A 16,770-nucleotide genomic window follows, 5' to 3' on the forward strand; every position below is an offset into this window, starting at 1 on the left:
CACTCGACGCGTACATGTAGGTCGCATTGTCCTATGTTAGTTATGCGGGGCTCCAATGGATCAGGCTCCTCTCACTGCTCCACGAAGGGGAAGGGTTGAGTTTCAGATATTTGCATCATCGGCATCGACAGGGGCCCTATCCGGTAGAGAAAGGGACTCTGTCATTTGAGCATCACATTTTCGGTCCCCACGGGATCAACAATGGGTAGATGCAGAATGACGACGGGTGGAAAGCGTTTTCTTGTCAGGAACGGGTTGAGGTACCATCCCATGACGTCATGTACTCCACGATGTGACGCGCCTCAGGTGTCGGTGGCGCCGATCTTTCGACCAAAATAACGACGGATGCTTCGAGAAGGAGTCAACTTGCAAGTTGCCCACTCACGAGGCCCGGATCGCCCGAAGCGTACAGGCTCGTGCAGGGGCCCCAGGGACCTAAGAGTGACCTCCACTGAGGTCCACGCCCGTGGATAGTACGTTGAGTATGGAGCCGTGGCGCTTTCAGGACCAAACCAGGTGGCACAGCCGAATCTTGGATGTACCTGCATGTACTGTACTGGCTCTTGGGAGTCTCTTCCACTTCCGTCCGATGGTTGGTTGATCCGAATCTTCTCTGAAGCTCTCACAGGCAGCACTCGGCTGCACGGCCCCTATAGGGATGACACGGTGAACAAGGATGGAGGTACGGCACCGTAGGTATGCGGGTGGCGAGGAGCGAATGAGTCACTCCTTTTTTTGCGGTCATCGACGTTGCAGAAGGGCAAATACGTTTATCCAGTCGAGTCGTGGATCAATGATCCTTATGATCAAAGATTCCGGTTAAAATCTTTGGAAAAGAGGATATGTGAAGGGGGTATCGACTGAATGTATTGAAATAGAAACATGATAAATCGTCAAGGGGGGTAGCATTTGTAAATAAGTTCCATCAACGGAGTATCATGTACGAAGCAATGAGTTCCTATCGGGGAGGAGTGTATGACACGAGGTCCCTGCGTGTCCCTGCGTTTGTGTCAACGTCAACACATGCGATTGCCACCGGAAAGGTTAACGGGGTTGCCTCATGGTCGGTAGAATGGGGGCCTGCCTTGAGAGCAGCAACTAAGCATACCGCAAAAAAGAGTACATATTTGGCTCACCCTAGATGTAAAAGGAGTTAGGGCAAGCGATGTAGTTCACCGTTCAGGCACGTGATTGGTCGGGTCCGGTTGCCGGCCCAGAAGTCAAGTGGATCTTGGCAACTGCCAACTTTCTCGACTTTCGCGCCTTATTAATCGGTGGGCTTGGTGGACCTGTCCTCCTGTACAATTGGCCCAGAAACAAAGCCCTTGTCGAGACCTATTCCCTACCGAACGGTTCCTACCGGAAAGGGACAGGCCCCAGGTCCAGGACTGCCGGTTCGTCGAGGTCTAGATACAGCCCTGGAGTGACCTGCAGCGGGTTCCCGCCATACCCGACAGTCTGGTCTGATCGACCTGGTGCCTTGGGTCATCCCCGAAAACCCTATCCCGTCGCAATGGACGTAAATGTTCGAGCCCGTACGGACTTTCCCGGCGTCATCCTCCCGTTCATCGGCTCATCGGGGGGGGGGGTCTCTGATCCTACCAGAACATACTACATACTACCATGGTTTCCTCGGCCACGTCTGCTACCACCTAACCCGGTATCCGCATGGTATCCGCATGGGCCGCCACAGCGTGGAGGATTTTAATGGGAACAACAGACTCATTGACCCACCGGAGGCCCTCATGATCCATGATCGAGCCTAGTGGGAGTGTAGCCAGTCCTGCGTTCCCACCCTCTCCCCTTGCGTTGGCCGTTGATGCAAAGTCAAATTCTTGCTCCACGCATGATAGGCCGATGGCACGCCCGGGGCTCTTTCTGTAAAGGGCCTCATGGTAATATTTCGGGTGGAACAGAAGGTCCCTATGTGTCTACGTACACAAACGACTCCAAGGTAACGGCTGCGTATTGTTACTCACCCCCCTCGGGTCCACGTCTTCTCGAGCTCCAACTTGTACCCACATCCTTGACAGTGGCAAACCGGCCATGCACTTGCCAATTGCCTTTCCTCTGCCCAAAAAAAAGCCCGTTCCGATTCCAAATACTACCCGCTTGCGGTAGGTAATTGGAGATCACCGTCCAGATTCCCATTCCCATCGTAAACATTCGTCTGCCTTATGCCCGGGATTGACTTGACAAATTATTCTGAATATCCATGGTTGGCTCGTCGACTTCCAATCGATGGCTCGAGATACATTTGCCGATCGAGCCTCAACTTCCCGGTGGCGTCTCTTCTCTACACATCTAGACCTCCTCCGCCAACTGCTCCACGTTTCCTGTATTTGTCACGGGGAAAGCATCAATCATCCGGTGGCGCGCGGCAGGGCATAACAGATTCTAGCCCAAGGCTATTGCTCGTTCGGGGCTGGTAAGCTTAATCGGGGCCCGTCCGCAGAAAATCCTCACGCACAACCCCAGCGCGACCCACCGAGCCACAGGTATACTGTACAATTGTACAAGCTCGTCCCTGGCTCCGATCCTCCCCATCGGCTCCATCCGTTCTGGAGAAATTCGCCTGCAGCTGACGTTTTCCCCGATGCAAGAGCTGGGTCCTTTTCTCGTTCTCGTTCTTTAGCCACAGCTTGCCAAGGGAGTCAACTGTTTTGAAATCGCCACTTTGGGGTCCCTTTTAAGCCCGTGGGCCAGCAGACAGCAACAAAAACAGGGCATATCTGGAATTCTTCGAGGCCCCGCCGACTCCGGGTTGGCTCTGTTTCTTTTTCCCAGCTCCCCTTTCGGCTTAAGGTACGTTCCTCCTCCGTCTAGCTCCCCGTTTCGGCTTCCTTTCTACATCTGCTCTACTGTTTTCTTCGGGTGAATCCGAGCTCTACCCAAGGCCCCTCCCGTCCAACTGTCATCTCGATCTTCAGGACTCTGACTTGGTAGCACCGCCCTTCAGCCAATTCCGTCTCGTTTGCTTCCAGAAGGTGAAAGGGATCTTCGGTCGTTTCAGGTAAGCCAAGCGATCTACTTTTTTTTTTTGGCCTTCTGCACGTCTTGTCCAATTCTGTGCGAAAGCCTAGCCCTACATGGAGGATCATTCCATTGGCGGGGCCCCTTTCCCTTTCCCCATGCTTCGGCCCTATCTAGTACTCTCTGCCTTGCCCCTTCTTAAGTTTCCGATGAGGAGGCTTCGTCTGATGCGGACCTATACTCGGTCTTTTGGCCCCCTTAAATCATCCTGTTTACTCTGTGGCCCCCAACTGATTGACACCCGAGCCCGTCTCCACTACGGCTCCTTTCAATCCTTTATATTATTCATGTTTTCCCTGTTTACTTCCCTTCTTGTCCCACCTGATGACTTCTTTTTATTTTCCTTCAAGGATGAGCCACTTCCGTGGCTTTCGTCCTCGGGGAATCTGTCAGAGCCCTGGTTAAGCGCGTAAACGGCGCACTGTCGGCTCTGTCACTCTGTCCTTTTTCCCTTTTACGCTCCGTTGATTCCCTCAAATCGTTCCTCATCTTTGGTCTCCGTCTCTGATTTTGTGCACGCACTGTAGTATACCTCTGCATAGTGTCATTAGTGTGATCCCTCCTCATCTTGGACCTGTTGTCTCTTTCCTCGATGAGCAATCGTCATTAACGGCTGTATCATTTCAGTACGCACTATCTCGCGGTCCCTGTCTTGTCAACGTTTGTGACAAGGAGAGGTGTTGCGTTTGTCAATATTATCTGTGAAGGTCGACCTGGCAGGGTCTCACCACTTCAGAACCTGGGCGATTTCGAGAGGCTGGTCCGGCCCCGAGCATCTCGACTCTGTCAAGGTTACTAAACCGAATCCTCCGTAGGGACTGATATCCGTCGTTCCAACTTTCCCATCCTCGCCAATACACACCGGACCCCATGGGCGATGTTTCTTCAGGCAAGGTCAGCTCAAGCCGCGGGGCAGGGGAAAAGAATCCTCCGCCAGTGCCCAAAGCTTCGTCAACCTCCGGTCAGTCCCTCAATGAATGATTTCGCTAGAACGTCACTCAAAGAACGGAATCACTGACTCGACGGTTCGATGCTACAGGCACTGTCACCCAACCCGCACGACCAGCACATGGAAACCACCAGCCCGGTTCGACGGGCTATCCTGGCCCCAGGCTATACGGGCCTTCGTCTCCCTTAGACATGGGGAACATGGCCTATTCGCTGCCAGCTCATCAGACACAGCCGTCGCCCTATGACCAACGGCATATCGTTCACCAGTATCCGTCTCCAGCTCATGCCCAGGGACTCGTGTATCCCATACCGTCCATGGGCCCATTTCCCGGACAGAATCCTGGAGGTGGGATGCCTTACGGTGTACCTTTTGCGCCAACCTACTCATCCTACGGGGCTGGCCAGCCCGTTGGGGGCCACTAACCCCCCTTTTGTCCCAGGTCCGTCAATGCAGAGCATGGGGCCGGGGCAGGCACCTGTCTACGGTGCTTCATACTACCCTCCGCCTTATACAGCATCTTACGGACACGGGGTGCACCCTTCGACCGGTCAGCCACGACCGCCTGGGCCTCAATCCCGCCCGCCTTCTCGTGCGCCACCAACAGCTTTCGGGCCGCCGAAAAGTGACCATGACAAGCAGTCTGCCGAAGCGGAGTATGATGTTTCAAAGACCATCGTCGATGGCTCAAACCCCATGAAGCTGGCGCAGCCCGCACCCGTCTTTCCCGGTAAGTAGAAAGGTCGGAACATGCGAGGAGAGGATCGGTTGCTCATTCGTTCTCCTTTTACAGAATCCTCTCTCGTGACCCAATCGACATCTACCAGCTCAACGCCACGCGGACCGCCGCGAAAACCCAAACAATCGGGGCATGCACTCTGGGTCGGAAATCTGCCACCGGGGGCGAACGTGATTGATCTGAAGGATCATTTCTCGCAGGATGCCACGGACGATATCGAGAGCGTGTTTTTGATTTCCAAAAGTAATTGTGCATTTGTGAACTACCGGTCCGCGGCGGCTTGCGCTGCCGCTTTGGCGAGATTCCACGACTCGAGGTTCCAGGGAGTGCGTCTAGTGTGCCGACTACGCAAGGGTTTCACGGCACCGGGGTCGGGGATTGGATCTGGCACTTCTCGGTCGCAGTCGCGGGACGAGGCGGCGGATGCCCTCGGTGATGATAAGCCCGCAGTGCCCGAACCCACGATCCCGCCTCGTGACCAGGGATCTCAGACCCTGGATCGGTACTTCGTCGTCAAGAGTTTGACCGTGGAGGATCTTGAATTAAGCAAGCAGAGTGGAATTTGGGCCACTCAGACCCATAACGAAACCAATCTGAACCAAGCCTTCGAGGTAAGTAGCTCCATTCCATCCCACGGTCCCTTTCTCCCCGTCTCCTAACACGGGCACATGACAGACCACCGAGCACGTGTATCTGATCTTCTCCGCGAACAAATCCGGCGAGTATTTTGGATACGCCCGCATGTTGTCACCGATCAGTGACGATGAAGAACTTGCCTTGGAGATGCCACCACGGCCCGAGCCCTCGGCGGGAGGACCGGACGAATTGGATGTGACCATCACGATGGCCACGTCGACGGCCCCGAAAGGCCGGATCATCGACGATTCGGCCCGGGGGACAATATTCTGGGAAGTCGAGTCCTCGGAAGAGGAGGAGGATGTGCGCAGCGAGAAGAGCGTGGAGGAAGAGGAGGCAGAGGCGCAGTCGTTTGGCAAACCGTTCCGCATTCAATGGCTATCGACCGAACGAGTTCCCTTCCACCGCACCCGCGGCCTCCGCAATCCGTGGAATGCCAACCGGGAGGTGAAGATCGCCCGTGACGGAACGGAAATCGAGCCGACGATCGGCCGGAAACTCGTCCAGCTGTTTCACCTGACGTGATTCTCATCTTGAGCTTTGTGTTCCTCCAGGGAGGAACCGGGAATCCTGCAGGCCAAAGGCCAAAAGACTTGAAAAATAACAATCACGGGAAACGAGCAATACACGACGTACGTCCAATTCAGCCTTTTTTTTTATTTTCTTTGTTTCTATTTATCGGGGAATGTGGCACGAGGTGGCAGTTTCCCCCTCCCTTCTTCCCAACACAAATACTTCTCTCTATATATATTCACCTATACTCCGTGCCATGTCTATACTATTCCCTACGTCCCCTGTATATATCTATATATTCTTACGGACCTCGAGTGCGTGTGTGTAGGGTGCCCAGTGCAGATCCCGAGGACTAAAGCCCGGTTGGGCCCACTAATTGCCCCATGCGGCCGCACGGTCAGACGCCATCCAATCACATGCGCTGGCCCGGCAGCCCGCATCATCCACTCTCCACTCTGCACCGGATACGACAATCGCGCCACTGCTTACCCCAGATATTCGAGCTTAGCCTCGAAGCTTTCCCTCTTTTCTTCTCCTCCCCCCCCCCCTTGGCTTTCTTGTGGCACCACACAATCCCATCCTTGACATCCCTGTGATTCCTTTATTTCCTTCCCCCTTCTCCTCATCGATTCACTTTCCTTTCTCTACTACTCACTACTCTCTACACTCACTACCACTTCCTCTTTTCCCCACTTCAACTATTCAGCTATCCACCAGTTCCCAGGGTTTCTATTTCCTCACTGGTGCTGCTTCCTCCTTTATTCGAATTTCGCATGAGAAGGGCGGCAAGTCCGTCCAAGATCTTTGCCTTTTCTCCTACTTCCCCTCGACGCTTTCCTAGTCCTCTCCATCCTCCATCATGTCCAACGGCCGCCCGTCCGAGCCGATCTCCGTCCCCGAATCGGACAACCGCCGTCGGCGCGGTTCCATCGCCGACCTCTTCTCGAAGAGAGATTCTTCCGCCAACCAGGCCGCTGCCAACCAGGCCAACCAGCAGCGGCGACTGTCCATAACCACGCTCGGATTGTCCGGCTCACCCACCCAGGCTTCCACCTTTGGAAACCGGGGCATCCGTCGAGGCAGCCTTTCCAGCTCGTGGGGCAGTGCTCCCAACGAAGACGCAATGGCAGAGGATGCCGAAGGCTCTCCTCCGAGCGCTAGCCCCAGCTCTCCGTTCGCCCGACGGGTCTCCTTCGGGGCTCAAGCGCTGCGTGAGGCTCGAACTGGAAGCATTGGCAACGGTAGATATCCCCCCGGTTCATCCTCCACGGCTGGTGCGCGTCCGCCTCCGGCCACGGCCGCCTCCAGCTCCAAACCCCGATCTCCCGCAAGTACCTCAACGACTCCCCAAGATGAGAGATCTAACGCATCGCGGCGATTAGGCGAAGGCTTCAACTGGTCCGAGGCCCTCCGCTCCCGTGCCGAGCGTGCCCCTTCCCTCGGTGGCCCCGTCTCCCCCCAGAGCCATTCCGCTACCCGCCAGCCTGGCCACCAGCGTGCCGCTTCGATTGCTTCGATGGAGCAACCCGTGCGGGAAATCCCCAAGCAGCCCAAGCAGAATAAGCCCGATTTCTTCCAGGAGAAGATCTTGCGAGGTGACTTTATGGACTAGGCTTGAAACCCTCCTTTTTCTACGACTTCAATCGGGAGGGATGCCCGGCGGCATGCTTCCCACTCTGTGTTTTTAGCCTTTTCTATGTTCGCTTGGAGTGTTTCAAAGCGGCCCCCTAACATTTTGACATTTACGAGAGGGGGATCAAGATTGGTATCGGCTCTCCTGGTCCTGCAACTCATATGTCTTTTCTACTTGGTGTTTTCTGGGCGTGAACCGTGTTTTCTATTTCTTTTTGTGTTTGTGACCTCATCCTGGCGCTGAGGGACGATCATCCGATATATGAATAACAAATTGACGTGAGATTTCTATCGACCGTTCTGTGTACTCAGTCATTATATACTTCTGAATATACTCGTAGGGTCTGTATGTGCAAATCGTGTGGAACACCGCTCTTCCACCCGTTTTCTCCTCCTTTTAGCTCTTCTCATCACCCTCCCGACCCTTTTTCTCACTCCTTCTCTCCCTCCAACCCCTCTACACTATCACATGCAGCTCCAAGTTAGGCTGCGGACGGACCTGCTCCGGCTGGATTCTCCTGTAGGTTCTCTGCATGCATGTGGCCCGGGCCTTCCGCCTGTTTGTTACCGGCGGCTGTTTCTTCGTCGCGGTTGTAATCCTCGGCCACCTGGCGGTCCATGAGCTGCGCCGTCGTGAGCCGATGCTCCGGCGCCGGCGCCTCCCAGTTGCTGCTCTCCCACGGCTTCACCCGCATCACGTACATCATGTCCATCTCCTCCAGCGTCCTGTCTTTACCTTCGATGACAAAGAAATACACGATCACCACCGCGACAGCAAGGCACCCGGCAAAGACATAACCGTACGCAAAGTCAATGTCGTGCGTGATGAACGGCGTGAAGAACCCGATCAGGAAATTCCACATCCAGTTCGACGCTGTCGCCATCGCCATCGCCCGCGCTCGATATCGTGATGGGTACAACTCGGCCACGATGGCCCACACCATCGGGCCCCAAGTCATCGCGAACCCTGTAATGAACAGACAGGCGAACACCACCATCGCCGTTCCGGCTCCCGGTGTGTTGGATGGTGTACTGATGTCGAGAGAGAAATGTCCCACCGAGGCGAAGATCAGGAAGCAGACGAACATCCAGATACCGCCCGCCATCAGAGACTTGCGGCGACCGAAATGTTCGATCACGTACAGGCCTCCAAACGTGGTACCGAAGTTGACGCCGCCCAGGATCATCTGCGTGACATAGACGTTGCTGATTCCGGCTCCGTTGAAGACCGTCGTACCCTATGAACAAGGTTAGCTCTGAATTAGAGAAAGTGCCCGATCGTGATACTTACATAGTAGAAGAAGTAGTTGGCACCGGTGAGCTGCTGGAATGCCTGAAGGACCATGCCCAGTGCAATACGATACGGCATCCGGGGGGCCTGGAACATCTCAACCCAGCCATGCCATCCGCCCCTGGCTCCCTTCTCTGCATCCAGCTGCTCCTGGATTTCGAGCACCTCGTGTACGATCACCCGATGGTTTTCGGGAATACCGTATAGCTTGGACATGGTTCTCTTCGCCTGGTCGATGCGTCCATGCCGATAGTCAAATCGGGGACTTTCGGGGAACATGAGAATACCGAATCCCAGCACTAAACCCCAAAGGAAGGTGATGCCCAGTGGGATTCTCCACGAGGCTGTGTTGTCCATGGTCTCCGTGCCGTAGTTGATGCAGTATGCAACGAAGATACCGAGCGTGACGAACAGTTGGTATGAACTGACGAGAATGTTAGTTCTCATGTTCATTTCATGATTGCCTGTTTTCCACTTACCAAACCATGGCACCTCGAATGTGTCGTGGAGCAATCTCACCCTGATACATGGGAACCAGCAACGAACAGGCACCCACACCAAATCCAGTCACGAATCGCCCCATCATCATTTGGTACCATTTCCCAGACGGTGAACTAATTTGAATGATGAGGCCGACGTGCAAAATAATACACCACGAGAAGATCGACCATTTGCGGCCAATACGGTCTGCCAGAGGACCCGCCAACAGAGCACCAATCAAAGTACCGATGGAAAGCTGGATTCAATTAGCTGATGAGAATCACAATCGATGACCAGCGCGAACGTACCATGGACACAATCAATCCTGAACGGACATTGCTAAACGTATACTTGCCGTCCTTGAGCTGGGCATAGCGCTGCTTATAGTTCATCATCTCAAGGAACCCCGAAATTTGACCAGTATCATAACCGAAGATAATACCGCCAATTGAGGCAAAGCCACCCAGCAGCAACGACCGCCAGGTTACCCATGGCACGTGCCTCTCGTCAAGGGAGCTGCTTCGCCTCTTCTCCTGGTCAAACGAGTTTGGTAAATCGGTCACCGGAGGCGACCCGCTGTCTTCAGTTTTCTGCTTGCTAGCAAATGGGGACTTCATTCTGGCCGTAGAAGTCGGTGTGATAAAGGGAGGGAAATCAATTGCATACGTCCGTGACGGGATTTGGGCCACGTGAGAAAATATGGGGATGGAATAAGGCGACCTTGTCAGGCAATTGTCGCATTTTTAAAGGTTTTATGCGGGGCGAATGGGCTTTCGATCATAAGGTTGCCACCTCCCAAGTCTTCTATGGTAGAATGAGCTCGTCATGGATCAATTGTGCCACCACACGTTTGGTGTTGCTGATACGCGGGCTTAAGATATGTTTTAGGGCTTCATCTCAACCGCACTCCGGCAGGTGAATGGTTGAAGGTTGAAGGTTGACTGTGATGTTTTACGGCTATAGATCAAATATGGTCTGTGACCGTTGGTTGGGTCCTCGAACGCCAACTTCGTCATCCCGCGAAGAATAAAGGCATGTTGGTAGATGTGGCGGACACGAAGTCGTGACGTCAAGAACCACCCTTGTCAACAAACAGGAACCTGGGATGCGTCGGAGTTAAACCACGTTCTCAGCATAGTACAACTCTTTTATCGAGCTCGCTGGGCTGACGTAATAGCACGGAGGTAGGAATCCATGGGTGGAGAGAACTGGCCGAGGAGACATCTACGAACGACTGTGACTTGATAGAAGGTGTGGTAGAATTGATTAAACTGGGCTACAGAAAGAAACTATACCGCATAAACGAGAGCAGGATTCAAAAGAAAGAGGTTATCTGGGCCGTCAGTAAGGAATACCGTTGGTCATCAGCTGGAACTGGTCGTATCCCTTGGTGGATACGCTCATGTACGATTTGCGAGTGAGGTCTCGCATAAATTCCGCCGCCTCTCTGTCGGTCTTGTCCAGGACAAACCGGTCGCGGAAGTTCTTGAGTGTTTCGGGCTTGAAGCATGGTAGGCCGCTGTCAAGCATTAGAGATACAATGTGCGACAGCTTGGCACAATAGGGACGCGAAGCCAGGAATGCCTTGACGACCAAGGATTCAAACCAGCGATAAGGCTGAGTGGCAGTCGGGTTGTGCGAATTGGTTCCCGGCAGACTGTGATGAGCCGGGTTGTGAGTGCCACTCATCACGGCCACCATCTCGGAGGTGAGCTTGAACGGTGCACGCTCGAAGCGGACACCACCGGGTGCGATATCGAAACAGAATCCGAAGTCGATGTGGATGATATGCCCGGCATCATCGATCATGATGTTTCCATTGTGCCGGTCCTTGAACTGCAGGAGATAGGATATGACGGAGTAGGCGGCCATACTCTTGACAAAATTGGTACGTGCCTCTTGGAATCGGATCGAGTCCTCTCCTCCGTACTTGGAGACGAAGTAATCATACAATCCGTTCACTGCCTCGCGGCCCAGCATATCACGAGAAATGGAGTTGGGGAGCACATCGATAACACCGCATCCCGGTGCAGTGGAAGTGACCCGATACGGGAAGACCCAAACATCCAACCCCACGCTGGAGAAGATGCTTCGGAAGGCCGCAATCATCTGTAGGGCCAGCATATCCTGCCGGCAGTCGTCGCCGACCTTGAAGATCGCTGACTGCCAGACTTCGTACTTCTCCTGGTCAGCCTCCGCCGTCGGACCGATAAGATGACGCTGTTCAGGCCCGTGGGCCCCGGGGTTATTGCAATCGGCCTTTGCATCTGCATCAGGGCGCGGTCGTGTCTTCTGAATTCGGAAGGTTGCCATGTATGGGGCCTTTGCGTGACTCTGCAGGGGCTTGCCGGACTTGCGATCGATTCCAACGACCACACCGTCAGGGTTACTGGGAAGGTACACCCCGACTTCGACCTTTATTTTGCGGAGCTCTTCTTCGATTTTCTCCTTCTTCTCAGGTTTGCTCCTCTTGATGTAGGGCCGAAGCTTGCCGGAGATACCAGTGACCTCGTTGAAGAAGGAAAACTCCCGTTCATAAAAGTTACGCTCCTCGTGGGAAAAGCTTGCTATCAACGTGTCGATAAAACGATCGATCGTTGGCTTGAGGGGATCAGGCTGATAGAATATGATGTTAGATACTGATCGAGCGAAGATTGCAAAATTAAGCTGTACTTACCACTTGGGAATCCTCGTCCTTGTACGAGTTCGCTTTCATGTTCCAAATCACCTGGTGAGCGAACAGCTGGGACAGCTTTGCCGTTTCGAGGATGTAACGTTCCACGTAGCCCAGAGCATCGTATCGTAGAGCCTGGACCAATTGCGGAACAAAATAGAAGCGAACATCAATGGGGTGACTTTCCAGGGCGCGCATGGCGTACTGCAAAATGAATGGATGGTTGCCATAAGCGGGCAAGAAGTATGTCAGAGCCTCAGTTGGGTTCACCGGTGCCCAGAACAAGAGGTACTTCAGTTGGTGATTGACATCGGATGGTAGGGACGCTTCGAACATGATTTCAAGAGCGCTTGCCTCACTGATCACCTTTTCGGGGAGATTGAGGATCAACCATCGAAGATCACTGTGCATCTTGGCCGACGGGAACCGGGCGGCAAGTTGAATGGCCAACCCGGGGCTCTCCGTCCAGGCAAGTTTGAGGAATGACACAACACCCTCCGTTGAATTTTTGCCCCCAAGTGAGGGCATGTGGTGTTTTCGCTCCGGCTCCAAAGGATTCAACCAAACTCGAAGGCGAGATCTCTCATTCTCGATGAGAATTTGAACCAAATCCTGCTTGGCCTGCAGAGATTTGCACGGTCCTTGGTTCTGAGAAGCGATGTGAGCGACACTCCGCAAAATAGACAGTACGTCACCGAGGATCTTGTCTTCGGCTTTGATCTGAAGCCGATTGCCTCCGAATGACCATCTAAGAGAGCGTGTGTTAGTAAGGTCTTTAGGATTTGAGTGTTAACGAGAGGTGCCATACCTTGGGGGGTGCTTGAACCAGCTGAGAGCGGCGGAAAGAATTTGATCCTTAAGCTTCCAAGACGCAGAGATAATCTGCGGGCTCAAATGCTTCAAAACCCTCAAACCGAAGAGGACGATGCGGAAATGGACTTCTCGAGCCAAAGGATGGCCCTGAGTCTGACAGAGAGCCACAACAGTACTGCTAATCACACGGCAAAAGAGTTGCTGGTCCTGCAGATTGCCTAGGCGAATGGCGTTGAAATGGCTCTCAAAGAACTGAAGAACTCGTGAGTGTGGGGAAAGTGTGTCTTGGGCCTTTTGCTGCTTCTTGAGCATCAATGTCTTATCCGTAGGGAGCAATTCGATCTTGGTATGCAGTGGATCGAGATACCCGAACGTAGGATCGAACAAACCCTGGCGGCGCTGGATGCTTCTTTCCCAGGCCTCGACTACTTCAGCCAGAATCCGTGGCTCAATGCTAGGGTTTTCATGAATGACACCAAGCCATAGAGAGACACCCAGCTTGATGATCTCCTTGGTGAAAATCTGGAACGGCAAGGCAACTAGGTAATGAACGACAGAAAGCCGCGGCTTGCTGCTGCTGCAAATTAGACCCGCGGCCTGCCGCAAAACATCCCTCACTTCAACAAGAGGAATATGTCCTCCCCGCATACTCCGTTCGTACAGACGGGCTAGGGAATATTCCAAGTCCTCGGCAGACTCGGGTGGAATATCTGCCGAGGGCTTCCGGCCAATGGTGCCAAAGATGTCTTCACCCGATCCGTCAAGCAAAGTTGCTTCGGGTCGGCGGTACTTCTGTCGAGTTGTGTAAAGAGCCATGAAGTCGGAAGCAACATTGATTTCGTTGGCATCATAGCCTTCGATAGATCCTAGTCGTGGATCACTTTGCGGAATGAGCGAACCCATCTCCAGGGCGAAAGAACGGCCCAATGATATATGACCATAAACGCCATCATCGTCGAACTCAGAGAGGTATGTCTGAAGGAGGCCTTTGATATCCAGAGGGGCGACGTTCAACACTGCTGTCACCCACGCTCTGGCTCGCTCAAGGAAACGATTTAGAGTTACCTTCCTCAGCGCATAGTTATCGGGCAAATCGACTCTAACTATGCCCATCGGCGACACTAGCGATGCTTTCCACTCAAACTCATCGAGTTCTCCTTGAAGGCAGGATGACCACATCACAGTCAGGATTTCAAGCAAGGCAAAGAGAGAATGTTTTTCACACAATGCAGAGGGGCACTCTCGAATGATCTTGTCTGCACAAAGTATCGCTATGGTTTGCACCCTCTCGATGCGATGGCAGCAAGCTACCAGGAACTCGGCCAATTGTTTCGACAAGTATGGAGCCGAAAAGTCGTCATATTCTCCCGAAAGGGTGTTGGAAAGATAGCAAGTCACCGTCTTGTCAGCCACGGCAGTCATGCAAGTGACCATTTCGGATGTGGAAAGCGCAGGGTCACGGAAATAGCTGAGAATTTTGGTGCAGTCCCCGGACGAAGCACGTAGATGTTCGACCAGCAGTACGGCATTAAGAAAGACTGCGCGTGGATAGTCTAATTTCTTGATGTCGGATTCTCTGCCAGCCAGCTCCGAAATGAGAGTGCGCTTTTGCTCCAAAACTCGTTGTGGCCCTGCACCCCTCCTGAGCACTGTATTGAGCTCCACATCACTCTCCAGAGACTCCATGCGTTCTTCAGACACGAGCGGCGGAGAATGATTTGCAAGCAAACAGAGCTCCTTGTAGTGCTTCTGAGCAATGTTTGAGTTGAGCGAAATGCCGTGAATCGCTATGTTGAACCAAGCATCACGGAAAAGAGACAAAATAGCGTCGTCGTAGTCATCTACTGGAAGTAAAGTCCCCGAGGTATTTCTGGAAGAGACAAGAAGCGCCAACGGTTTCAGAAGAGGAGTAATGTCTCGAGGAGCGAAGACAACCTCCTTGTGGCGTTCACTGTCGAGATCAGGAACATCACCCTTGTTGACGAGACTCTCCAGCAGATGCATAAGATAGATCCTGTGAAGTAGGGATTGTTGGTCCAACGTCACAGAGAGATAAGCCATGGCACACTGCACCGCATCGGAGATCATATCCAAGCCTTTATGGATTCCGTCGAGATAAATGCGGGCGTAGAACTTCAGTAGGAGTTGGAACTCAGCCTGTCCACCACTCAGGGCAAGAACAGCCGTTTCTTGAATGATGTAGGCATCCACTGCAACATTGATCTTTCCAACTTTTTGGAGGAGCATGGACTGAGCCAAGGCACTAATTTTGTCATCGTTGCAACCGGTGGCAACGATCACAATGGCATGAACGACGTTCCTGTATGTTATACTCTCCTCTTCACCAACGGCAGGGAAGGAAGCTTGACTCCCATCTCCGGTCTTTGGGTAGGCCGGTAGATTATTTTCAGGTGCAGTTGGGTCCCCAATGGCTTGGTTTTGGGAGGACTGGTCAGCATTTGGACTGGGGCTCAAAGCGTTACCGAGCGAGTACAAGGTTGTGATGATTGAATCCTCAGAGAGAATACTCAAAATTTGAGCGAGACATCGAGCAGCAACAGCCACAATGGAACCCGATGCTGCACCCCCCTGGGTCAGGAACTTCAAGAGGCTTCGCCTTCCGAGAGATGCACCGTCCGCAGACATCCTTGCGAGGATTGCCGTACATTTCAAGGTCGTCATGGCCAAGGGTTTGCACGACATTTGTTGAGGGTTGGTCAACGTATCCTCAAGCCAAGACAGAAGAACCTCATTGTTGGCTGCGTCCTCACCCAGAACGACGCAGTTCAAGAAGCCAATCAAAGCATTGTCTTTTACAGAGAAAGCAAGCTGCTGCTGGGAAGGCGAGCCAACCTGCAGATAATCGGACCCATCTTCAAGCTGGTGAATTTCTTCGGTGATCAGGTCCGTGATCCGCTCGATAAGAGCAATATCGGCGTCGTCGTAGCTTTTGGCAATCCCGACGCCCGCCATGTATTCATCCAAGAGTTGATCGTCGGACAGATTCTGCGATCCGATGAGAGATGCCGCGCAGGATTTGACAAAGCGCATGAAGCCCTCCTGCACCAGCATAGCGCCCAACGGACGGCCGTTCGCTGCATAACGTCTGGCATATTTTCTCCAATCCTTGAATAAATTCTCAGCACCAGCAGCGTTACGAATCGTGGATGATGCTGTCTCCACCGCAATCATAAATGGCTCGGAAAGCACAGAACGCAAATGTTCAATAATCTGCAGCTTCTCACTTGCAGACCAGATCACGGTGTATTTGGCCGAGGCTTCCAAGAAACCGATCAAAGACACTGCGATTGACAAGATGGCAACAGATTCATGCACGACCCCTCGACCCCCTGCTTCGGACTTGGAGTATTGAAACGGCGTGACTGCCCTGATGGCCTCCGCGCAATTTTTCAAGAAGCCGTTGATCGCGCCAAGAGCTGTTTTACGCAGGGGCGGATACTGATTGCCCAGGGCCAGGAGTGCAGCGGTCAGATTATGGGTGAGAGCCTCCCAAGGTGACGGCTTGACAGTTTGTAGGAATGGCGATGGCCGGAACAACTGGCTAGGCGACTCGGGCAGGTATCGCGACAGCTGTGGAACCAATCGTGACGCATGTTCAAGATTATCCACGGACGATGCCGCCCTACATAGGGCCAGAAGGACATCAAGTTCCCGAATACCCTATACAAGATTCGATTAGTATGGCAATAGACAGACCACGCGCAATTGCAACTCACCATTGGGATCCGAGAAGTCGGGGCCTGGTCTTTGAGCACCCCGTTTAAAGCTCCATCAGGTTTGCGGGTGCGAGACTGTTGAGCGAGACGAGCTAATTCGGATCCATCATCGCGCGCGGGAGACTTGACAGCTAACGCCGCAAGTTTCTCAAACGCAGAGCGTCTGATCCCATCTGCGAGACTGAATGGCATGTTAGCATTTCTAGGAGAAGGCTGACGGACCGACATACCCATCCATTATGTATAAGAGGAGCGATACACAGTGTCTTTGGG

The 16,770-nt window shown here is 53.2% G+C and overlaps 4 protein-coding genes across 4 annotated transcripts; 2 read left to right on the forward strand and 2 right to left on the reverse strand.

The window, feature by feature from the left end:
• Positions 1-4,225: 4,225 nt before the first annotated feature.
• Positions 4,226-5,882, forward strand: N7498_000373 (putative YT521-B-like splicing factor; the record flags this gene model as incomplete). Its single annotated transcript, XM_058447436.1, has 3 exons — positions 4,226-4,712; positions 4,776-5,332; positions 5,397-5,882. The coding sequence occupies 3 exons, from the start codon at positions 4,226-4,228 to the stop codon at positions 5,880-5,882; spliced, it is 1,530 nt and encodes a 509-aa protein (XP_058312847.1).
• An 847-nt stretch (positions 5,883-6,729) lies between these two features.
• N7498_000374 (uncharacterized protein) lies at positions 6,730-7,482 on the forward strand (the record flags this gene model as incomplete). The annotated part of the gene is made up of 1 exon (XM_058447437.1): positions 6,730-7,482. The coding sequence occupies one exon, from the start codon at positions 6,730-6,732 to the stop codon at positions 7,480-7,482; it is 753 nt and encodes a 250-aa protein (XP_058312848.1).
• Positions 7,483-7,984: 502 nt separating this feature from the next.
• N7498_000375 (sugar porter family MFS transporter) lies at positions 7,985-9,890 on the reverse strand (the record flags this gene model as incomplete). The annotated part of the gene is made up of 4 exons (XM_058447438.1): positions 7,985-8,740; positions 8,794-9,217; positions 9,273-9,529; positions 9,582-9,890. The coding sequence occupies 4 exons, from the start codon at positions 9,888-9,890 to the stop codon at positions 7,985-7,987; spliced, it is 1,746 nt and encodes a 581-aa protein (XP_058312849.1).
• Positions 9,891-10,614: 724 nt separating this feature from the next.
• On the reverse strand, positions 10,615-16,735 carry stt4 (1-phosphatidylinositol 4-kinase STT4; the record flags this gene model as incomplete). The annotated part of the gene is made up of 5 exons (XM_058447439.1): positions 10,615-11,889; positions 11,951-12,695; positions 12,756-16,441; positions 16,498-16,678; positions 16,728-16,735. 5 exons carry the CDS (start codon positions 16,733-16,735, stop codon positions 10,615-10,617), a joined length of 5,895 nt encoding a protein of 1,964 aa, XP_058312850.1.
• Positions 16,736-16,770: the final 35 nt, after the last annotated feature.

This window comes from Penicillium cinerascens, assembly GCF_028974065.1.
Source record: "Penicillium cinerascens strain IBT 15544 chromosome Unknown contig_16_segment0_segment0, whole genome shotgun sequence".
NCBI classification, from domain to species: domain Eukaryota; kingdom Fungi; phylum Ascomycota; class Eurotiomycetes; order Eurotiales; family Aspergillaceae; genus Penicillium; species Penicillium cinerascens.